The 21236-nt window shown below is 41.0% G+C and overlaps 3 protein-coding genes across 9 annotated transcripts; 1 reads left to right on the top strand and 2 right to left on the bottom strand.

Annotated features, from left to right (window-relative positions):
• The first annotated feature begins 170 nt into the window (after nt 1-170).
• On the top strand, nt 171-10796 carry LOC308387358 (rho GTPase-activating protein 42-like). 7 transcript variants are annotated; one of them, XM_080867340.1, is made up of 7 exons: nt 171-784; nt 3376-3471; nt 3566-3627; nt 7824-9645; nt 9748-9929; nt 10081-10162; nt 10395-10796. In XM_080867340.1, the coding sequence occupies exons 5-7, from the start codon at nt 9764-9766 to the stop codon at nt 10486-10488; spliced, it is 342 nt and encodes a 113-aa protein (XP_080723466.1). In that variant the 5' UTR covers nt 171-784; nt 3376-3471; nt 3566-3627; nt 7824-9645; nt 9748-9763; the 3' UTR covers nt 10489-10796. The 7 variants fall into 7 exon arrangements, 5 of the variants coding, with proteins under 5 accessions (XP_080723466.1, XP_080723467.1, XP_080723463.1 ...); XM_080867341.1 differs by having other exon boundaries at nt 175-784; nt 7824-7895; XR_013969928.1 differs by lacking the exons at nt 10081-10162; nt 10395-10796 and having other exon boundaries at nt 177-784; nt 7824-7895; nt 9532-9645; nt 9748-9886.
• A 139-nt stretch (nt 10797-10935) lies between these two features.
• Nucleotides 10936-17834, bottom strand: LOC308387132 (leukocyte elastase inhibitor-like; the record flags this gene model as incomplete). The annotated part of the gene is made up of 8 exons (XM_080867030.1): nt 10936-11210; nt 11242-11448; nt 11520-11609; nt 11755-11832; nt 12213-12355; nt 15122-15281; nt 17619-17730; nt 17824-17834. 8 exons carry the CDS (start codon nt 17832-17834, stop codon nt 10938-10940), a joined length of 1074 nt encoding a protein of 357 aa, XP_080723156.1. The 3' UTR covers nt 10936-10937.
• On the bottom strand, nt 17780-19369 carry LOC308386928 (kinesin-like protein KIF1B). Its single transcript, XM_080866761.1, has 7 exons — nt 19204-19369; nt 18972-19105; nt 18810-18871; nt 18570-18715; nt 18210-18391; nt 18046-18117; nt 17780-17945 (listed from the first exon to the last, which is right to left on the bottom strand). Exons 1-6 carry the CDS (start codon nt 19225-19227, stop codon nt 18102-18104), a joined length of 564 nt encoding a protein of 187 aa, XP_080722887.1. The 5' UTR covers nt 19228-19369; the 3' UTR covers nt 17780-17945; nt 18046-18101.
• Nucleotides 19370-21236: the final 1867 nt, after the last annotated feature.

Below are 21236 nucleotides of genomic sequence, written 5' to 3' on the forward strand. Positions count from 1 at the left end.
ATTTATTCATAGGAAAATAATTTATTTAAAAATTTGCTCGAGTATTTTCTATTATTAAAATTATTGTTGTTGTTGCTGCCGCTGGTGTTCATATTGTTAAAAACCTGTGGATCACAGAGTTATCGGCCCATTTGTATTCTTTGCCAAGTTTTCCACCAATTTCAGCACGCGCCAGCAGGAGTCTCCCGTTCCCATAGTAACAAGACTAGGATCCGTCCGTAGACAAAGTTAGCCAGTCTTTGCCGACTTCTTTCTTTGGTGCGACCAACATTAAGCCCTGTTAGTTACTCTGCACGGCCGTACGTCCGCTTTGCTTCACCTAATAAGTAAATAAGAAGTCAGCGCGACGCCTTATATGAAAGTAGCGACAGTAAGAAGGCTGGAGAGAAGCTGCATGGAGCTCGTTGTATAGCTTAGCCAAGCCTTCTCTATCAGAGACTCTGTTGTGTTCTTGTGTCCGGAAGTTCTGCTGGGAAAAAAGTAAGAAAGGCATGAAAAAGAGTAGCTGGAGGAAATTTCTGAGAAATTTGCTCGGAGCACACTGAAACACCGTTTGGTGTCTCGCCGAGGAGGCAGAGAAGGCGTCGTGCTGTTGTTCTCTCGTAATTAGCGGCGTGTATTAATCTAGCGATGGGTCTGCCGACGCTGGAGTTCAGTGATTCTTTCCTGGACAGCCCGGATTTCAGAGAGCGGCTGCAGTGCCATGAAATAGAGTTGGAGCGAACCAACAGGTTCATAAAAGACCTCATCAAAGATGGAAACATGCTCATATCTGCCCTTAAAAGTAAGTACGCGCTGATTAATAGCTGATTCTTGGGAGCGAATGTGCTTTACAGTTTGCAGTGATTTATGCAACCTGATCCAAAGGGAAGTCCTCTGGGTATCATTCCAAACAGAACCACTGTAGGGACTTGAACCTTGAGTGTCTCATTTTTCATTTGTGTGTGTAGTATGAGCAGGACAGTTTGGAAGGTAGTTACAGTGTTATGCACAGTGTAGGTCTGTGATATACACAGCAGCTATTGCGCGAGTTAATAATTAATAATATTTGTTCACCTTAATTTGTTGATGTAGGTCACCTTTACAATATTGTAGTCTGCTGTTACATACAGGTTTTAACTAGCAGAAAGCAGCAAACAGCTGACAACTGCCTTGAGGGCCCAAAACAGCAGGACCACCGCCTAACCTCCACCCACCAAGCTACTATTGGGTGTTACCTGATTTCGGCTAGATTACTGAAAATATATAAAAAGACCATGTCCACATTAACTATATCAGTGATGTTTTTGATTTTTTTTTCTATAAACAGTGGGTATTTTTTTTAAAAGTGGCAGAAGAATGTTAATTTAGCTTGTTTTGCTTGGGTATTAGTACTAAACCTAAAGGCACTAAACTCTCAATTTCTTTAAAACAGAGGAAAAGTGGAAATATTCACATTTTTGCACATATGAATCTTTATTATTATCACATTTGGGGTTTTTCCTGAATACAATTTTTTTTAAACGCCAGCCCCAGAATACCTTGTATTTATTAAATGGTTGGAAATAACTGGAACACGCAAATGCTATGCAAAGAAAGTCTTAAAGAAGGTTGCTCAGTCTCATGGCATTCACCATCAAATAACCTTACATAGTACAGGTCAGCCCCCAAAGATCGCGTTAATGACTGTGTGTTTATTAATTTTGACACCTTCATTTGACAGTATAAAGGCACATGGCTGGGTTACTGACTGGGTGCCATATTCTTGTCCTGATGACAGCTTTCAAACAGCATATACCTCCTTGTTGTTTGTAGTGTTTGATTAAGGTGGGGGGGTGGGGTTTTTGGCTCACCTGTTGGCTGAGGTCATCACCTGCCGCTGCCAGCTGTATACACACAAGGTCAAAACAAGGCAGAGGTTTGTCAGAAAACCTTACCTACTTCCGAACTGGATGAAGAAGAACATGAAGTCTAAAGAGGCTGAAGCTTCAATTTTATTGTTTGATCACCACATTTCAGCTTGCAGCTTTCACCAGGGTGAAGCAATAATACCACAAGTGTTGCTGGAGTTTTAACCTCTGTTAAAAGAAGCATGACCAGACTTCAAAAACAGTAAATATAGGACAAGAAGTATGCTTGTGAGGGACAATGTGGGACATATTACCAATGCTGAGAGTAAATCAGTGAAAGAGAGATATATTTTATTTGAATGTTTTCCAAATCTCTTGCTAAGTAAATATGTGTACTTTTTCGCATTAGATGTCTTACTCTCATGCATCCTCTCTCTCTTAAAAAAAAAAATCCCAGCAGCCTTTAAAACTGTTGTTAACTGTTCAGAGGATGATTTCTCTGATAATAATCTAGGTTTTAGTTCATCCATGAAATGGCACATCTCATTTTGAGCTGAAAAAAAAAACCCTCTTGAGAATCACCTACCACTAGTTTTACACAGTTATTAAGGGTTTTCGAGTCTTTATTGTAGTTGTATATTTTATTGTGTTTATACTTCACAAAAGTCTCCAATGTTTGTGTTATTGTGGTGATTTCCACATGTTAACTTCAGGAGAACCTTGATGAAATGATGTCTTTTGGTGCAGCCTCTAAGTAAAAAGCCATACTTTGGAAAAAGTGTGTGCCTAACAGTGTTGAATTGTAAGATTGAGGGAACACGAGGGGGTCACCTTAAACACACAAGGTGTTTGACTGCTCTGTGACCACACAGATGTGAAATAACCTGAAAACCAGTCAAAAGCAAGTTATTTGACACCAAACAAACCCTCATCAGAATAAGCACATTAAGCACATTTTTCTGCACGAATGCAGTCTAGGACATAAACAGTCCTGGACACCAAATCGAGTGCAGAATGAAGTGGTTGTTTTGTTGTTTTCATACATTCAACCTGAACAAAGTTTTTGCAGTAATCTGGTGTACACTGATAGAAATATAAATGACAGTTTAATGGTTTTATTACCAGTTTGCAGTGGAGTGGTATGATTAAGATGTTTTCTCAGCGGCTGCCCTGCACAACAATCTCAGGGTGTGTTAATGACAGAATGCAGCCAAGTATTTTGTGTGCCTTAGAGAATAAACTGTGGTATTAAACTCTATTATTGGAGTGTTGTTTGGACACGTAAACACACAGGAGATTGTTGCAGGGTGTGGCACTTCATTTACATCACACTTGAAGAGACTTGTAGGAAAATATATTAATGGTTTATTACAGGATGGAATAAGTGATTTTTCCCTGCAACCTGTAGAACAAAGGGAGCATTTCAGGTGGCCGCTGATGGCAACTTGTGCAAAAAGCTAAACAGGCTAAGTTAAAGATGTTACCCGTAATCCAGCTGTTAACAATGCTTTAGTTGACGTAATGAACTTCTACCTGTCTTCCTCAGGTCTTTCTCTTGCTGTACAGCGATTCTCACAGTCTCTGCAGGAGTTTCAGTTTGAATGCATTGGAGATGCAGAGACTGATGATGAGGTCAATATAGGTGAGACAGAAATGCCACTTTTTACACAAGCTTGCACAATATTTAAGATATGCAAAGCCTTTTACAGCAGTGGGATGTGTTATTTATTTTGCAGCCCAGTCTTTAAAGGAGTTCTCTCAGCTCTTAAGCACCATGGAAGAGGAGAGAAAACGTCTGGTAAGAAAATGTGTGATTGTATTTGAGTGTGGGTGCGTAGAAATACAGACTTGGTAGCAGTTTGATACATTGATAACTAACTGTAGGATGTTTGTTCTTGTAGATATTTATACCTGTCATCTTTCTCTGGCTGACTATGCTCATCTCTTAAAAAAATTAACCAAACTGCTATCACCAAAGTCTAAACCAACCAGAAATGTGTTCGCACTCTATGTCTCCTGTTGAGCAGCAGAAAGCAGCAAGTGCATCCCATCTTTAAGCACCTGTAATTTTTTTTTTAATAGTAAGAATTTGAAAATACTGTGGCAGCATGAAAGGGAAAAAATACCACTTGAATCTGAGGCTTCCTTCAGGTCTGCAGAACTTTATCACGAGAGAACTGAAACTAGCCTGTTTTGGTTCCCTCTCAGTTCTTTCTCAGTGTCATTTTGGCCGAGCTGAAACCATCTCACTGTACATTACCTTACTAACTACTATACACTGACCAAAAAAGGAATAAATATTAAAAATAGGATCACCAGGAGGCTAGAAAGCAATTTCAAATGAATGCTAATGATCAACCCAATATGTGACTGTAAATGTGTTCACAACTTTTTCACCAGCCCAAGTGGACAAAAAAAAAACATGTTTATTCACCATTACTGATTAAGATTTAAGTCATTAGTTACTAGGGCTGCTCGATTATGGCAAAAATGATAATCACGATTATTTTCACTGAAATTGAGATCTCGATTATTTGACGATATTTATTTGACCCTTTAAGACCTACCATAGAACTAAGTCCGCCAGAGCTTATATTATTTTTTTACATGTTGTAGTGCCATTTGTGGGAGCATTTCAAGTTGCTATACAACTGATATGGCCCATATTTTAATAATATGTATGCATTAAGTCCATAGTAACTACATTAATTGCAAAAAAGTGCAATAAACTACAAAAAAATTGAAAATAGTTTTTGTTTTGTTTTTTACATATATTTCTACTTGGAGAAATTTAAGAGGTTTATCCCTTAAAACTTTAAATACAAAAAAGTTGCAAAAAATAGTTTACAACAACAGGAAATTTATTTTGAGTGTCTTCATAGTTTTATTTTTGAGATACACCAATTTTTATATACACTGCAGAAAAAACAAAAAAACAATCCTATGATGCAAATTTGCAAAGAAAACAGCAGGTGCATCAAAATAAACTATTTCCAGCAGTGCAATTTGAGTTCTAAGCATCTCAGAAACTATTCAGAAAAGTCAAACATGACCAGTATAGGTTTTTAAGGCCTACAAGTAAAAAACTACATTTCCGCGAAAATGACGTCACGTCCGGTTTCGGCCAGGAAATGGCGGACATGGATAGTTCGCGCTGATGTCTGTTTCACTGTGGGAAGTGTTACTAACAGCTGATCGGATCGGCAAAGCATGTTTCTGGAATATTATGTTTTTGTTCCTGCAAGCGCTTTTTATGCAATTTTTGCAAAGCTATATGTGGAAGGAAACCGTGACCGAGGACAAGCTGATGGCATAAGATGTAAGTACAACTCCTCCGGTTTCATATACAAAACAAATTATTGCGCTAGCTTACACGGTTCAGGTTCTACAGGGATTTAAAAATCGTTACACAAAACGGAGCGTGCTGCTCTGACCGGATTTAAAGGGTTAACAATGACTTTAAAAAATAATATAAAATAGTGTGCAACACCACTGAAGTTTTTTTTAACCTCTCTTTTCAACCAACGGCAGTCACTCTCCTCTCCAAATAACTTCTGCTTAGCTTTCCGAGCTTCCCTCGGGTCCTCTTAATCAGCGGTCTCCAACCTTTTTTGCGCCACGGACCAGTTTATGCCCGACAATACTTTTTACGGACCGGCCTTTAAGGTGTCGCGGATAAATGAGGGAGGGGCTAATAATCGGCTCAGTCATTTTTAATGATCGTTGAAAGCCCAGATCGTAATCGTGATTAAAATTCGATTAATTGAGCAGCCCTATTAGTTACTATGTACAGGATTTCTGTTTAAAAGCTGAACTCATTCTTAGCCACTGTCACTTCCTCGAGCTCCTACTTCAGTCCAGTTCCCACAAGTCTGATTCACACCTTCTTCTTTTTTTAGTGAATACGTTTTACCGACAGCACTTTGTGCACCATGGCAATTTGGGAAATGTCTTTGACTCAGAGAACCTCCATCAGTCAGAGGTCTTTGTTTCAGGGTGACTCGAGTCTGGCACAGTCTGTGTGAAGGCAAACCTGTGCGCATGTGCAATGTATGTGCATAGTATGCAACCTCATGTGTGTGTCTTTGTGGTTGTGAGCACGGTCTGGTTACAGAGGCACCATGTGGAACCTATTCTGCCAATTCCCCTGTGAGCGTGAGCACAGCCCCAGTGCCTGGGAAAGTCCATATAAGGGTCCTGTGTGTGTGTGTGTGTTTGACTGCCCATTTCTCTTTGTGAGTGTGTATGTGTGTGCACGCATTTCGATTGCATGCTTTTCCACTTAATGTGGCACTACTCCAACCCTTCTAACAACATCATTATTATCATTATTATGTTTAAGGGAAATTCCAGCAAATGAGTTCCTCTGAAATACCTACCCGTCCAACCTGAAAAGACCATTATTGTGACCTGACAATGGACTTCAGTCTCTTAGATTTCACTTTCATCCAGCTGAATGTAATAAGAAACCAGATCTCTTTTGGGGTATTAGGGCAGCACGAAAGTCAAAGTGAAAGTGGAGTCATGATGTGGGAGTGGGGGTATATTTATAGTCTGATGCTTAAATCAACTGAGACAGAACAAAGTAAGATTTGACCGACATTTGCAATATATAGACTCCTGACTAAAGAGGGCAGAGACCTAATGTAAACACCAGAGTCCTCAGTTCTGATAACCCCTCTGTACCACAGCCTCTCACTCACAAGTTTCTCATACATACTGCAGCAACTCAACCAGCAGAAATGTTACAGCAGTTTTACTGTAATTTTTCTGATGAAACAGGCCAGTGTTGGCCAATATTTTGTGAAATACTTTGCATCAGAGCTCTTTGGTTTGCAGTATTTCAATGACTACTGGCAAAAAAACTGTTTTATGTCTAGTGTTTTTAAATAGAGTGATGTGCAAAAGTCTTGAGCCACCCCTCATGTCTTTATCTTTTTCTAGGACAACAGGAATACATTGTATAAAGCAAAAAAAAAAAAAAGGGCATTTCTGACAAACCTTATAGTCAAAATTGGATATCACCACCGAGCAACTTTATTCTTCAACAAGACCTGAACTCTCTTTGGCAAGCTTTCTTTCTTCAAGTAGTCTTCAGGAACAATTCTACAGGCTTCTCGAAGGACAATCAGATTTTTTCTTTTTATCCTTTGGATGTTGGCTGCCTTTTGTTCCATTCTAATCTCACACTGTTGTTGTTGATGTTGAAGTCCAGGTTCAACATTATTGTGGGGAGGCCAATCCATGACTAATAGTGTTTCATTGTGTGTTTTCTATCCAGGTATGCAGTTTGTTTGGGATAATTGTCATTTTGCAAATGGTCAGATACAAAGACTGGATAGCAAATGTGTGAAAAAGGAGCCGATGTCAAAAGAAAAGCTTTAAAAGACCTTCAGAAAGTCTGGCTTTGGCACAATATAAAGGAATGTGAGATGGCTTGAGGCTTTGGCAGAGTACTGTATGTGCCAAGCATGACGAAATCATAACTAAATGTTTGTGCTGGGTGTTACTGTGATGTTTGAACAGCTCTTCAAGGTGATGAAGCTTAAGCTTTGTTTTTGTTTTGTTATGTCAGCAGCAGGTAAAGTGTAGGCATTAAAAGGTGTTTGATTATTCAGATCATTTGCTTTGCTCAAATATACATACCTTGCTACCTCTGTTCTCAATAATTTCCATTTAAATAGTTTACAATTGACAAGGTAAATAGAGTAAATCTCAACCAGAAATTTGCTTTTATACAACAATTTGGTGAAGTTTTCGATAGATTGTCTTGTTAGCATATTGATTTGAAATATTTTGAATTAAATTTTCCTGTTTTAAGGTAAAACTCTCAGAATAATAAAAGGCAAGCCTCTGCTGACCAGTTGATAAAAGCTATTTTGAGTGAGACGCTAAAGCCCTCATGGGAGCTGTTGCTTTATTTATGTTGCTTGTCTCGATATTTACTCGATATGACACACTGAGCTGACTGCATTTTCTGTTTTCATCTCTTAGATCCAAAATGCTGATGATGTTTTGATCTCACCACTCGAGAAGTTTCGGAAGGAACAGATTGGAGCTGTAAAGGTATACCTCCTCTTCTTATAGTCGAAGGGTCACTGCTGAGTAGATTATGAACATGGATGTTGCTTTCATTTGGTATGCAGCACTCTGGGTGGTGATCAGACAGATCACTCTGCTTCTTTCTGGTCCCGCTCGGGTTGTTAGTCAGCGATCAGAGAATCCAATTTGTCGAGATAAATGATGGATCACAGTCCAGTGTCAGCAACAAGGTCATGGGAACGGACGCTGGGAGGGCAAGAAAAGGAGCACGTCACAGACAGAGGGATGGTTGAACTCAGACAGACAGTGTAAACAAAAAATGAGTTTGGTGTCTGGTTTCAGCAGCTGTCTCGAGTTGTATAATCCAGTTTTATCTATTTTTTGGTTTCCTCTTTTCTTTTTCAGTGAAAAATAAGGATGTAGATAGCAGCATCACGTGGTCGATTACTAGTCCTGAAAATGAAATCAAAGCTCACTTCTTTGTATTACTGGAAGTAACTCCTCAGCCTGAAATGTTGCAGGTGTTTGCGTGAGAAATGCCAGTAGTCACTTCTCAGAGAATAGAGATACACGTGTGGCATTGAGAGCTACAGCTGTTTTTGTAAAAGAGATGTTATCGTAACTATTTTTAGTGTGTCTCTTCCAAAAAATGTGCTACTGAAACTCACAGTTCCAGCAGGATAAACTCAAAACTTTAGTGACTGCCTAACTTTTATCTGTAGAATAAAACAAATTACATAAGAAGTTAGGACGATGTGAGAAATTGAAACAAAAAATGGAATGCAGTGATTTGCAAATATAACCAGTTAAAGCTGCTCAACAGCCCCATATTTTTTTATTTCATAATGTCCAAATGTTTTCAGCTGCTGAAAGGTCTGGACTGCAAGACTTTTCTACTGTGAAGCCATACTGGTTGAGTAGTTGGCATTGTCTTGCTGAAATATCCAAGGCCTTCACTGAAAAGACAATCTGGGAGCACAAGTTGCTGTAAAACCTTCAGCATTGACGGCCCCTTTTAAGATGTGTAAGCTGTTAATTTCACAGGCACTGACGCACCCCAGGAGATTCAAACTTTTGAGCTGAGCACTGATAACAAACCAGATAAAGGTGTGTCTCCGCTTTAGTCTGACCACAGAGCAGTTTTCTGCTTTGCCTCAGTCCATTTCAAATAAGCGTTAGCCCAGAGAAGATGGTGGTGTTTCTGGAATATGTTCATATATAGCTTCTACTTTGTATGATAAAGTTTTAGCCTGTGGTGTCAAGAGAAAAAGTTTAAATATAATTACAAAAGACTGATTTTTAAAAAAAGGAGATGTGGGGGCCCACCGTAACCCTTTGTGTACGGTTTGTCAGAAAGTCCTTAATCCATAGACAGGTGGAATATGGGACTCCTAGGGTTAACAGCTTGCACACCAGCTGTGAGGAAGGATGGTGTTAAAGGCAGAGCTAAAGTCAATAAAGAGGAGGCGTGTGTAGCTCCCCTGGTGCTCCAGGTGCGACAGGGTAGCATGGAGAGATGTAGATGATGAGATATTTTAAAGCCTCGATTATACACGGACCACTGGAGACCCAACGACTGAGTAATCATTCCAGTTATACTTCTTTAAACTGCACTGCCTACGCGCATATGTAGTTGGTGCATTGTAATTGAAATTCACAGACACCCAAGAAGATTCGCAGATGTGGAAAGTATAAAACCCACTTAAGTCTGAACAACACTTAAGTCTGGTGAAAAAGCGGCAAGAGACGAGAAATACGCTCAGTGGGGAAAAGGGTAAATGTGCATGATCATTTCAAATATCACAGTTTATGTGATTATATCCACATAAAAAATTATAAAAGTGGTTCAATGGTTTATGTTAAAATGTATGTATAGGTTGGCACAGAGCCAGATGCATCAGCAGAAACTTGAGGACGCGCTGCACGAAGCCCAGAAGCCACTGGCACGTCACCGTGACGATGAGGATCTTGACCGCATGTTGAGAGAACAGGAAAGAGAAGGCGATCCTATGGCTGCAATGCTCAGGCGTAAAAAGGACTGTGGCACAAAAACACAAGGTGTTTAACATTATATATGTTTTATTTTATTTATGACTTTATTTTATTTCACCAGGTCAATCCTTGTAAGAAGCTTTTAAATAGCAGCAGTTTTGTTTTTGCTACTGTTTGTATTTTTATTTATTTGTATGTTTGTTTTGATTTTTTGTAGAGAAACCTCGATATAAAGGCCCTGCTCCACCTCCAAACCGGTTCAATATTCCACCGGGGTACCGCTGGGACGGAGTTGACAGGTAGAGTTTGTGCATCGGTGACAGAGGAAAACCGTTGAGGACAGAACTGTAGTTTAATATTGAATGTTTTTAATACACACATCAGTTTGTCATTTTGCACATTAATGGTAAAGAAATTGTGATCATTTTTTTCCACGTCTATATTAAATTTGCGCCTAATTGAATGGATTGTCTTTGGCCTTTTAGCTTGTCGTATCATAATTAATAGGGTTATTTTATTTGTGTCTTGCAGGTCAAATGGTTTTGAACAGAAACGCTACCAGAGGATGGCAGATAAAAAGGCTGTGCAGGAAGCGGCCTATAAATGGAGTGTGGAGGATATGTAAAGGCTTTCAGAAAATGATGAATCTGGAGCAGAGCTAAAGAGCACACCTGCTCAACCTTTATGTATAATTTTTATGCTGTTAGAACAACAAGACTAGATGCATCTACGCAGCAAAAGTTCTTTTTTAAATAAACTACATAGAAGAATTTGTTTCACCTTTCCAAACCCTTTTGATACTGTACCATGTGTATCAGATGGAACTGTACAGAAAAATGAAGTGAAGCATGTTCACAATTTTTGTAAGAAGTTATTCACCGTGGAGCAGAAGCTGTTGTGGTTTCAGTGTTTTATTAAAGAATGTTTTTGTAATGCATTGTCCCAAGAGTGTTCAGGCACCTGGATCTTGGATAGCATTTGACATTCAGTCTTTTTAGATAATTTTATACACTTACAAAATCTTATACTGTATATAATGTTTTATGTTTAATTCATGTCAATGTCAGCTCGTGTTTACTCGGGTGAGCAGTACCGGCGTTTATGTCGGATGAAGAAGATGAAGGGATGGTCGGCAAGAAACTCAGCGGGAATCGTTATAGAGCGGACTTCCATGTCAACCCCAGTGGCAGCAGCAGCCTCAGCTCCTTCTTCATTTACATCCACCAAAGCCTTGTGGACAACTTTGGACACTATCAGGTCATTTGCTGGAGACATTCCTAGTAGATGAAGAGCCCAGAAATCAGTTGTGTTTTTTTCTTTACCAGATGATGTTTTGCAGTTTTTGTGCTCTCAATATAACTGTATAATTGATTCAGTGTGTCTCATTGGTGCAATATTTCTCACCAGAGAAGTCTCTCTTGTAGATGTCAAAAGCGTTCTCCATTCCCATGTTGGTCAGGATTTTCTCCAAGTCATACTTCTCCTCCATCTTAAATCGAGGGAGCTTGACATCAACCTCGTTGGGGCTCATCATGTCTGGGCGAGTCCAGTCCACAAAGTTCTGATAGGTCAGCTCCTTCTCCAGCTGTGTGGCTACAGTGTCACTAGCTTGTCTGATTGAAACTGGACATTAAAGTACTGGTAAGTGCATCTTACCTTTTCCAAGCCTGTGGTATCATCTTCTATGTCATTAGGCAGGAATATGAGCATGCTGAGGTCATTTCCTTTATACGGCATCTCAAGAATCTGTCCAGAAACATTGTTTTTATTTATTACTCCATCAAAGATGATCTGACTTTCTAATCTAGAAATTTAGGCTGATATTTGTAAAAGACAAGTTTTAGATCATGCTGGTGAAATCCTGTAATAAGCTGAAAGTGATGGATGTTACCTTGCAGTTGGCCTCAGGAATGGTCGCAAAAGGAAATTTACTTTTCTGCTGCATCATCTTCACCGGCTTAGTGTCGTTCTGAAAAATAGGGGAGACAAGAGAAATGTTTTTTGTGTTTAGTCTCAAAATGATCTCAAAAAGTTCTGTCATGGTTTTATTCCAGCCATTGAGTGGATTTCGATGTAGAGCACACGTCACAACACAACTTGTTCTTGTTAGTCGAAGTTTGTGATGTGCTGTTGTTTGATATTTATTTGAGAACTTATTGGATATTACATGAATAATAAACTGCATTGCATAACTGCATAAAGTTGGAAAGTGATCGTCCTAAAAGCAAGATTTTATCCCCTCAGAGCTCCAGGCTTTATGTTCTCATTCAGCAAAGTCCACAGCTCGTTTGTAGTATGACAGATCAAAGTATAACTGCACCATCCTATGCTGCCTTTCTGCACTGTTACCTTGTTCAGTCGAAACTGCGCATCAGCAGTCTTCTCCTCCTTAAACTGCGTGTTCCAGCTGCCCTTGAAGTAAATGGCATTCACGAGAACCAGCTTCGTCAGGCTACCCACTGCATCCTGGCTTAGCAAGTCCTTGATTTTATCTGGTAAAAAGAATTTATGAAAACTATTAACTATTACCAAAGATGCACTAGTTACTGTACAACATCTTCAGCTATAAAATCAGAAAACAGGGCAACAGCAAGATGGTTTTTATTTTTAAAAAAGGGGGAAAAAGCTTTATGATCAGTATAACAGGGAACAAAAAACAAAAATTCAAGTGTAGGCTTGAACAAAATTCAAGCCTACGCTTGAAGCCACTGAGGCACAGCTGGCTGCCGGCAGAGCCGGCGGGCACGCCGGTGCAGCCCCCTCTAGCTTCTGCTCGGTGGCTACTGGGTGACGCCTCGTCTGGGGATCCTCAGCCCTTCCCATGAGGGTGGCACGGATGCCCCTCCGGTGGTCCTCCTTGGGCTCTCGCACTCTGGGGCCTCTGGATGTCTGGGGCCTGGATCTCCTCCATGCCTGCTTCATGGCCTGGGGGACGGGGCTATGGCTCGCTACATCCTCTTGCAGACCATTACATGTGGAAACCATTTGAATACAAGCGCGCTGATCCACACAGGTGTGCACACGGGTGTTCACTGCTCGTAGACTTAAATTACACCTTTCTTGGCTGCTACTTCAAAGCACATTGTGTGCTGTCTGTCCTGCGTGCTGCACAACAACATTGAATATTTAGTATTTACTGCTGTTTACACTTAGCTAGATTAATGCGATGGTGTTGTGTTTAGAAAGTTGCTTTGGTTTTTTTTGCTTGTTTTCTATTCTTTCTCTCTCAACAGGTGATCCAGGAGATTTTATTTATTTATTTATTTTCCCCCTTTCTCACTGTCCCTCTCCCCTTCTGTTTTTCTTTTCCTTCCTCTTTCTTTCTCCCTTTCCTGTCCCTCACTCATGTCTGTCCCGTCTGTAACAACTGAAAATGAAATAAAATAAATAATAAAAACAAAGGTCGATCAAATGGACCAATACGGCAATGCCGCGATGATCCATTTGGCAAAATAAATCCATTGGGTATCCTTGTTGGTCTTCAGACAAATATTCTGACGGCTAAAGAACCAAATGGGACAGGCAAAAAAAAAAAAGAAAGAAGCCACTGAGGTGGTTGTTAGCGGGGGTGACGCGATGCTTCTGGTATGCATGAATTAATTAAACAGTCCAATAACTCCAGCAGTACTTATCTTGTCCTTTTTGGTCTTTGTTCCAAACATTTTAAGATAAAAGCGCAGCGGTCACAAACGTTTTGCCTTCTTATGATTAACAACACACCTGACGCTGATTACGTGCGTCCACCTTAAATACCTTACATAAACCTACCATACAGGAACTTAAAAAGGTGGAATCCTCAGTGGTGCTTGGTGCCACACCCTCAGGGACTTTAATGTTATATAAAAACACTGACAGCTCAATATCTGCCTCAGTCACTCTCCCTGATCCAGCTGAGTCACCAATAGGAAAAATCTGCTTTTCACAGGAACTTGGTAACAGCAATAAGAGAATACGTAGTTTATTCCAAGAAGATATCGTCTCTCTCCCATATATAACATCTTATTGGAACCGATATGTTCCAGATATCAAGTGGAAGACAGTCTGGATGGTCCCCCATAAATATTTGATTGTAAATAAGGTGAAAGAAGTCTCATTTAAAATTCTACATAAATGTTATCCAGCCAGTCACTACATGGTCAAATGTAAAAGGGACATAAATACTAATTGTACTTTCTGTGGGGATCATCCAGAAACTGTGACACATCTTTTTTGGTACTGTTCTTTTACACAGAGATTCTGGAAGGAATTTAGCAGGTTTGTTATTGTCCATATTTTAAGGGAGTTTTCTTTACGATGGGAAAATGTTTTATTCTGTTTGTTTAAGTTCCCCAAGAAGTATGATAAATTTTTTTTATGATGAATTTGTTCATACTTTTAGCTACATTTTTTATCCATAAATGTAAGTTTACTAACAAAACACCATATTTCTGTCATTATTTTAAGGATGTGGAAATGTACATACAATCAATATCAGACTCCACCAACACAAAGGCTCTCAAAACAATACATGTATGTGTATTCTTATAATTGTTACCTTTTTCTTTTACTCTTGGCTTTTTGTGTTCATGTTCTGTTGTTTTGTATACTTCATCTGTTCGTATGTTGTATACTCATTGTTTGTTAAATAAAGTTTAAAAAAAAAAAGAAAGAAAAAGAAACTTAAAAAGGTTACCTCTAGCGGCAACATGAGGTATCAACCCAAAAATGGCTCCTACAAAAATAATGTCTTCTTTCAACTGGGATTAAGATTGTCTCATTTCCAGCAGGTGGCACCACAGTCCTATAACCCTCATAGAAAGTCCTTGTATCCTATTATTATAGATGGTAGATTTATAAATGGCCTGTATTTGTATCGCGCTTTTATAAAAACAATGAATGAATTTCCTGCTGCACTTAAGATAATATAAAGATATAGAATCAATAGCAGCCAATCCTAAATGGGCCTGAAAAATAAAAATATGTTAAAGACACAAGTGATCAAAGTAGAAGTACCCATCACATAATATAATAAGAATAGAAGAATTGGCCTGCTATTTACAGCAACATACTGCTGTGATGGTTTTATTAATAGCATGAAACCAAACAGTAAAACCCAGAGATAATGCTGCTTAATACTGAATAGAAATTAGACTGGAAGAACTGGAAACAGAAAATAATGTGGACGGTGGACAATCCGGTAATAATGTCTCAACTGAACACAACACAACTGATCCCCAAGGATTTACAGTGGAGATCATTTAAAGTTACATTATGCTTACCTTGTGTCTGCTTCTCCACCCAGCTGTTGATGTGGACCCTGGCCTCCTCTGCATTTCCTTTGAAGTCCACAGACTCGAGCTCAGCGTTGTAATGCTTTTTGGTGCCTTTTAAAAATTCCTGGAATTGTGAAAATAAGTCACTCGAAACAGATTCAACAAACTACGGAGACTTCAATCAAGTTCAGTCACTGTGTTAAAACATTTTCAGTCCTTTGGATGCAGTTGAAGCTTGAACTAACCAGTCAGCCTTTGTCTAATAAAAGATTAAAGCAAATAGCTTGTTGGATGCCAATTTAAGTAGCCAGCATAGAAAAATACACAGATTGTGGGTAAGCTGGTTTGTAACGTTTCGGTTCAGATGGCAGCAGTTTTTGCTGACAAATGTAAGTTTTAGTATTTCTAAGTATTAATAAATTACTGTTTTACTTCTTTATATATTTCTTTATACTATTTGCAAATATTTTAAAAGTTTAATCTGCTGTGATGACTGGAACACAAAGGAGAGAAATGGTGCCTTGTCTCTTGTTATGAACTGTAAATAGCTAAGTGCTTAGAGCAGCTGGTCCTAGCACACTTCAAATCCTGTCTCCCCCCCACCCTGGACCCCCACCAATTTGCATACCGCCAGAACAGGAGCACAGAGGATGCAGTCTCCATCGCACTGCACTCTGTCCTCTCACACCTGGACAACAACAACACCTACGCCAGAATGCTGTTTATAGACTTCAGTTCAGCATTCAATACAATCCACCCCTCACAACTCATCAGGAAACTGACAGACCTGGGCATCAGTTCCCTCATCTGCAAATGGTTACTGGACTTCCTGACCAACCGCCCCCAACATGTCCGGCTGGATAACCACTGCTCATCTACCATCACAATGAACACCGGTGTACCACAAGGCTGTGTGATGAGCCCTTTCCTCTACTCCCTCTTCACCCACGACTGCAGACCTGCTGATGGTTCCAACACCATCATTAAGTTTGCAGATGACACCACGGTGATTGGCCTCATCAGTGACAACGATGAGGCCGCCTACAGGGAGGAGGTGGATCGTCTGGCTGAGTGGTGCGACAGAAACAACCTGCTGCTTAACACCGAGAAGACCAAGGAGCTCATCGTGGACTACAGGAGGAATGCTGACCCACATCCACCCATCCACATTAAGGGGACGGCTGTGGAGCGTGTGAGCAGCTTCAAGTTCCTGGGAGTCCACATCTCCGAGGATCTCACCTGGACGACCAACTGCTCCAAGCTGGTCAAGAAGGCTCACCAGCGCCTCTTCTTCTTGAGGACTCTGAGGAAGAACCACCTGTCCTCAGACATCCTGGTGAACTTCTATCGCTGCACCATCGAGAGCATCCTGACCAACTGTATAACAGTCTGGTACAGGAACTGCTCTGCCTCGGACCGGAAGGCGTTGCAGAGGGTCGTGAAAACTGCCCAGCGCATCGCCGGAGCACCACTTCCTGCCATAAAGGACATCTACAGGAAGCGGTGTCTGAAAAGGGCTGGGAAAATCATCAAAGACCCCAGTCACCCATCACATGGACTCTTCACCCTCCTGCCCTCTGGGAGGCGCCACAGGAGCCTCCGGACTAAGACCACCAGGTACCGGAACAGCTACTTCCCCACAGCTGTCAGACTCCTGAACTCTGCCTCCTGACATCTGACCCACGTTAAACTCATGCACTGAACATACACACCCCCACAATGGACAACTGTACCCTCAAACACAATAATAACATGGAGTGAACCACCACTCACAACCACTAGCACTTTATATAGCCTCTGTAGAAACTATCTACACCCTCACTTATCTTAACTGAACTACTGTATAGCTCTGTGTAAATAATCATTCTGTACATTCAATAATCTTTAATCCTACAACTGTTTACAACTTGCATAGTTGCCGGGGATTCCCATGATGCATTGAGTTTTTCCTTTCCAGTCACCTTTCTCACTCACTATGCATTAATAGACCTCTCTGCATTGAATCATATCTGTTATTAACCTCTGTCTCTCTTCCACAGCATGTCTTTATCCTGTTTTCCTTCTCTCACCCCAACTGGTCGCAGCAGATGGTCCCGCCCCTCCCTGAGCCTGGTTCTGCTGGAGGTTTCTTCCTGTTAAAGGGGAGTTTTTACTTCCCACTGTCGCCAAAGTGCTTGCTCATAGGGGGTCATATGATTGTTGGGTTTTTCTCTGTATCTATGAAGCGCCTTGAGGTGACTTTTGTTGTGATTTGGCGCTATATAAATAAAATTGAATTGAATTGAATTATCTGAAGAAGAAGCAGAGTTGGTTTGTTTCCAGCTGAAATCATCCAGGCTCAGGAATTTGAATCGATCCAGATCATTTCTGCTTGAACTAGAGAACATGAGTGTCGACTTACATTTGGTCTGTGAGACACATGTCATAGTGACAGTATTTGGGTTAATATGGCATTACTCACCCTGGTCGCATTTCTTCAATATCAGGCACCAAGTTCAGGAACTCGTTCTTTTGCAGCCCGCGCAAGGTAGGAGGTCTCCAGAGTGGGAACCATCGGGAAGTTTTCACAGTCTGAGCAGGAGGGACTGGAGGCACATGAGCTGTTCTCAGGGGTCCTTTAACACAAATCACACCAAGTTAGAATCAAATAGATAACCTGTCAATAACCGTTTGCAGATCGAGGTCAATGTTCCTAAAAATATGTTTACTTCTGGCCCATGGAGCCACAGCGGGAGTCCGAGAGAGAGGGGCAGGTAGAGGAAGGGGTGAGGGTGGCACTGCTGAAGCTCGTCACGGATGGATCACGTCCGATCGGTGAGATGAGAGAAAGCTGAAGTGAAACAACAGCAGGATGAGGTAGACGTCAATATAGGAACTCCCTGATGTGACACAGAAAGGCTATTTTTTTATTTCTTTGTATTATTTCTCACCTTGCAGTCACTGATGCTGTTCACCAGCTGCTTGTATTCAGTATTGAAGGTGTGTGTCAGAAGGCGCAGGCACTACAACACAACAGGAACAAGACCGATCAGCTCCGAGCAGAGAAGGAAGAAGGCAGCAACAAGAACGCCCACTAAGCCCACGTTTTTCTCACCTTGGTGGCCAGCTCCTTCTCACGCTTTCAAAGGTGGTGCTGGAGATCTGCGAGGAGACGGAGGTGGATGTGGACAGAGTGCCGGAGCTCACGCTGGGGGACAGAGACTCACTCAGGGACTTGGTGGTGGGAGCTGTTCCCACGGGAGCCGCCTCTCCCAGAAGGTGACGGGTCTTTTCCACCTGGACGAAAGATGGGGGCGAATGTGAGGTGGGGAGAAGAGGGGAGGTTAGTCATGTAAAGTCTGTACTCTAAGAAAAAACTTTTTAGAATAGCACTTTGGTCTTTGAGCTGAAAAGTCATTTTTCCCTCTACGATATTAAACAGATTTATTTCTTTATGAATCTTTTAAGGCCCCACCTCCTGCAGCTGCTCCATCTTCTCCAGCTCCCACTGGTGCTCTAGGATGAGGCTATCTCCTCTGGGCCTCCAGCCGGCCAGGTTCTCCTCTCCACGCACATAAGCCACTGATGTGTCCAGGACCTTCCTCCTCCTCCTCTGCATCCCTGCTCAGGACATGAGCCCTCATTAGGATGAAGCTCTCCACAGAATTATGATAAAACAGCTGCCGTTCTTTAAACATGTTTCATGGCCGCTCACCTGGGCTTCCAGTGTCAGACATCTTACACAAGCTCAGCTCGTAGATCCCAGTCACTCGGTTGCTATAATGAAGCAGAAGTTTTGAACAAGGAAACTTTGTAACAGGGCAGATATCTTTGATTGTGAAACAGAGATGGCCACAGTGCAGCAGCCCAGATTTACCAGTCAGGAGTTTTGGAGTATCCAGTCCCAAAGAGGTTCTTGAGAGAACGGGGTGGGGAAATCTTGGCGTCTCGGGAGTAAAAGACCGTGTAGATGTCTTTGGTGATAATGGCAGGCTGGATGCAATGGTCCAGCTGCAGAGAGGAGATAAAGGGTGTGTGTTAGACACGATGACATCAAGAGACTTAAAAACACGTACAAACAGGTACAACACGGCGGAGCAGCGGCTGACCTCCAGATACGCAGATAAGGTCATGTAGATCTTCTCTCCGTAGGGAGTGACGCGGTTGAGCAGGAGGGAACCTTTTAAGGGTGTTTTTATTTGTGCTCCCTGGCCTGGAAATAAACGGTTTCCGATCAGACCTGCTTCATCTTTGTGCCCTTGGTATCTGACTCGCTTGCTCCCCCATGCATTTTAAAAGAATCCTTCTCTTCAGCATGAAGTTCTGGCTCAGCTTTAGTGTCTGCGTTACATGTACACAAAGACAGAAACATTCAATGATAAAAACACACAGTGGAATAAAATTGTAAGACGTCATCAGTTGATGCAGTTTAAGGACACTTGTTGTTCTGTGCAGTCTCACCTGGAGCTCACGCTTCTAGTTCATGCCATCATGACCAAAGATTCTTCAATTAATAGTTTAAAGATGTCCATGAATGCACTGCTAACTGCTCTTCACCCTGATAAAAATCAACATGCATTTAGAATAAGAAACACTTTTACAAAACCAAAAGCTTCACTGTACTTAGTGATTTATACGTCTACAAAACAGGTTCAGTTTGTAACTGAGAGAGCGGCTCAGTGGCGCTGAATTATATTTCCAATAGAAACACAATTTCATATGTTGTAGTAACAACACACTGCCACAAGATGGCAGCCTAGGCCTACTTTACCATGCTGTTCCAGTCAAAAAGAAAAAGTGACAGAGCCTTGAAAGAGTGACAGAGACACTTTTTATGAACTCATCTGTAATGTGTCACCTTTTCTGTAGGATGAAGAAGTGCTTCCCTTCTTTTAAAGTAAATACAGGCTTACAAAGATCCTCTAAACATGTTTCTGAAATAATCCTAAACACAATCATTAAATCAAAAATGCAAGAAACTATTTATTTAATCACTCTTCTTAACTTAATTCCTTAACTTAGTAAAAAAAAAAAAAAAATAGACAAGAACTTTTCTGCTGTCTCACCTCTGTCAGTTTTCATGCTGTTGCAAGAACAGGTGGAGGTGCAGGTGGAACTTTGACTTCAGTGTGGTTTGTATGTGCAGGCAGGAGTCTGACATCTCAGGACAGCAGAGGATTGTCGAGCACGGTGACTCCTGCTGCGACGCCCCCGTCTGACTGTCCTGAGCTCTTGGTCCTCAGCAGACGGCCCACACACTCATTCATCACCATGTCTTTACCCTGCCTGTAAGAAAACCAAGAAAAGGCTAACATTAGAAACAGCCACCAACCAATCCCTTTTACTCCACCACCCAAAAACCAGTGAGAAACACTAGCTAGTATTAACTTGGAATCAAAGTGCACTAATCCCCAGGCTCCCAGCATAACATACAGTCCAACACAAACTCCACAAACTGTCTTGCTTCAGCTGACTTTCCTTCACCTTCTCTCCAGACAATCTGTTGTGCTCTTTTCAGCACAAAGCCACACTCCTGCTCACTGATCCTCACCTCTTTTTAACCTAGTCTCAGCAACTTTGTCCCATAGCTTGCACATCCTTTCCACCTCCATCTTTCTTCCCAGCCAACTGATACATACCTTTTCTCCTTCCTTAAAAGCCAGCCTAAGAAATACCATTTTATAAACGCCCCATAAATGAAACTGCCATTTTCAAAAATCGTATCATCCAAATTCATGCAGCGTGGCTAAATTAAGAATGAATTACAAACCCGAGCTTCCTTGCTAACATGAGTAACAGCTAAACACTATCATAGTGGAGTGTAAAATTACTGCTAAAATAGCTCATATGAACCCTGATACTGGACTTTGTATTTATCAAAACAAATGATCTGATATTACAAAGAAAACTAATGATTGCTTTTTACAGTATTAGCCCAGAGTGATGTAAGGCAGGGTGGTTAGTCAGCCATAACCTGCTGACAACTTGTATCTGGTAGCTTTTTCACATCCTGATCAATGTTGTTGTCAAGTGTGTCTCATATACACTATTATCTCAGTCACAGTACAGCATGCATGAATCACAGTAGATACACAGTAATGCAAAACAGCAGGCAGTCATGTATGTGTTGTCACTGTTTTGA

The sequence above is a fragment of the Rhamphochromis sp. 'chilingali' genome (assembly GCF_963969265.1).
Source record: "Rhamphochromis sp. 'chilingali' genome assembly, chromosome: 19".
Lineage (NCBI taxonomy): Eukaryota > Metazoa > Chordata > Actinopteri > Cichliformes > Cichlidae > Rhamphochromis > Rhamphochromis sp. 'chilingali'.

Bases quoted from the DNA above. Each gene is read 5' to 3' on its own strand.
- LOC308386928 (XM_080866761.1), bottom strand. From the start codon at position 19,227: ATGACCTTATCTGCGTATCTGGAG. The intron at 18,872-18,971 runs GTAAATCTGGGC...GCTTCATTATAG, and splicing joins TACTCCAAAACTCCTGACTG to CAACCGAGTGACTGGGATCT. The intron at 18,716-18,809 runs GTGAGCGGCCAT...TGTCCTGAGCAG, and splicing joins GTCTGACACTGGAAGCCCAG to GGATGCAGAGGAGGAGGAGG.
- LOC308387358 (XM_080867337.1), top strand. From the start codon at position 631: ATGGGTCTGCCGACGCTGGAGTTCAGTGATTCTTTCCTGGACAGCCCG. The intron at 3,472-3,565 runs GTGAGACAGAAA...TTTATTTTGCAG, and splicing joins TGATGATGAGGTCAATATAG to CCCAGTCTTTAAAGGAGTTC. The intron at 3,628-7,823 runs GTAAGAAAATGT...TTCATCTCTTAG, and splicing joins AAGAGGAGAGAAAACGTCTG to ATCCAAAATGCTGATGATGT.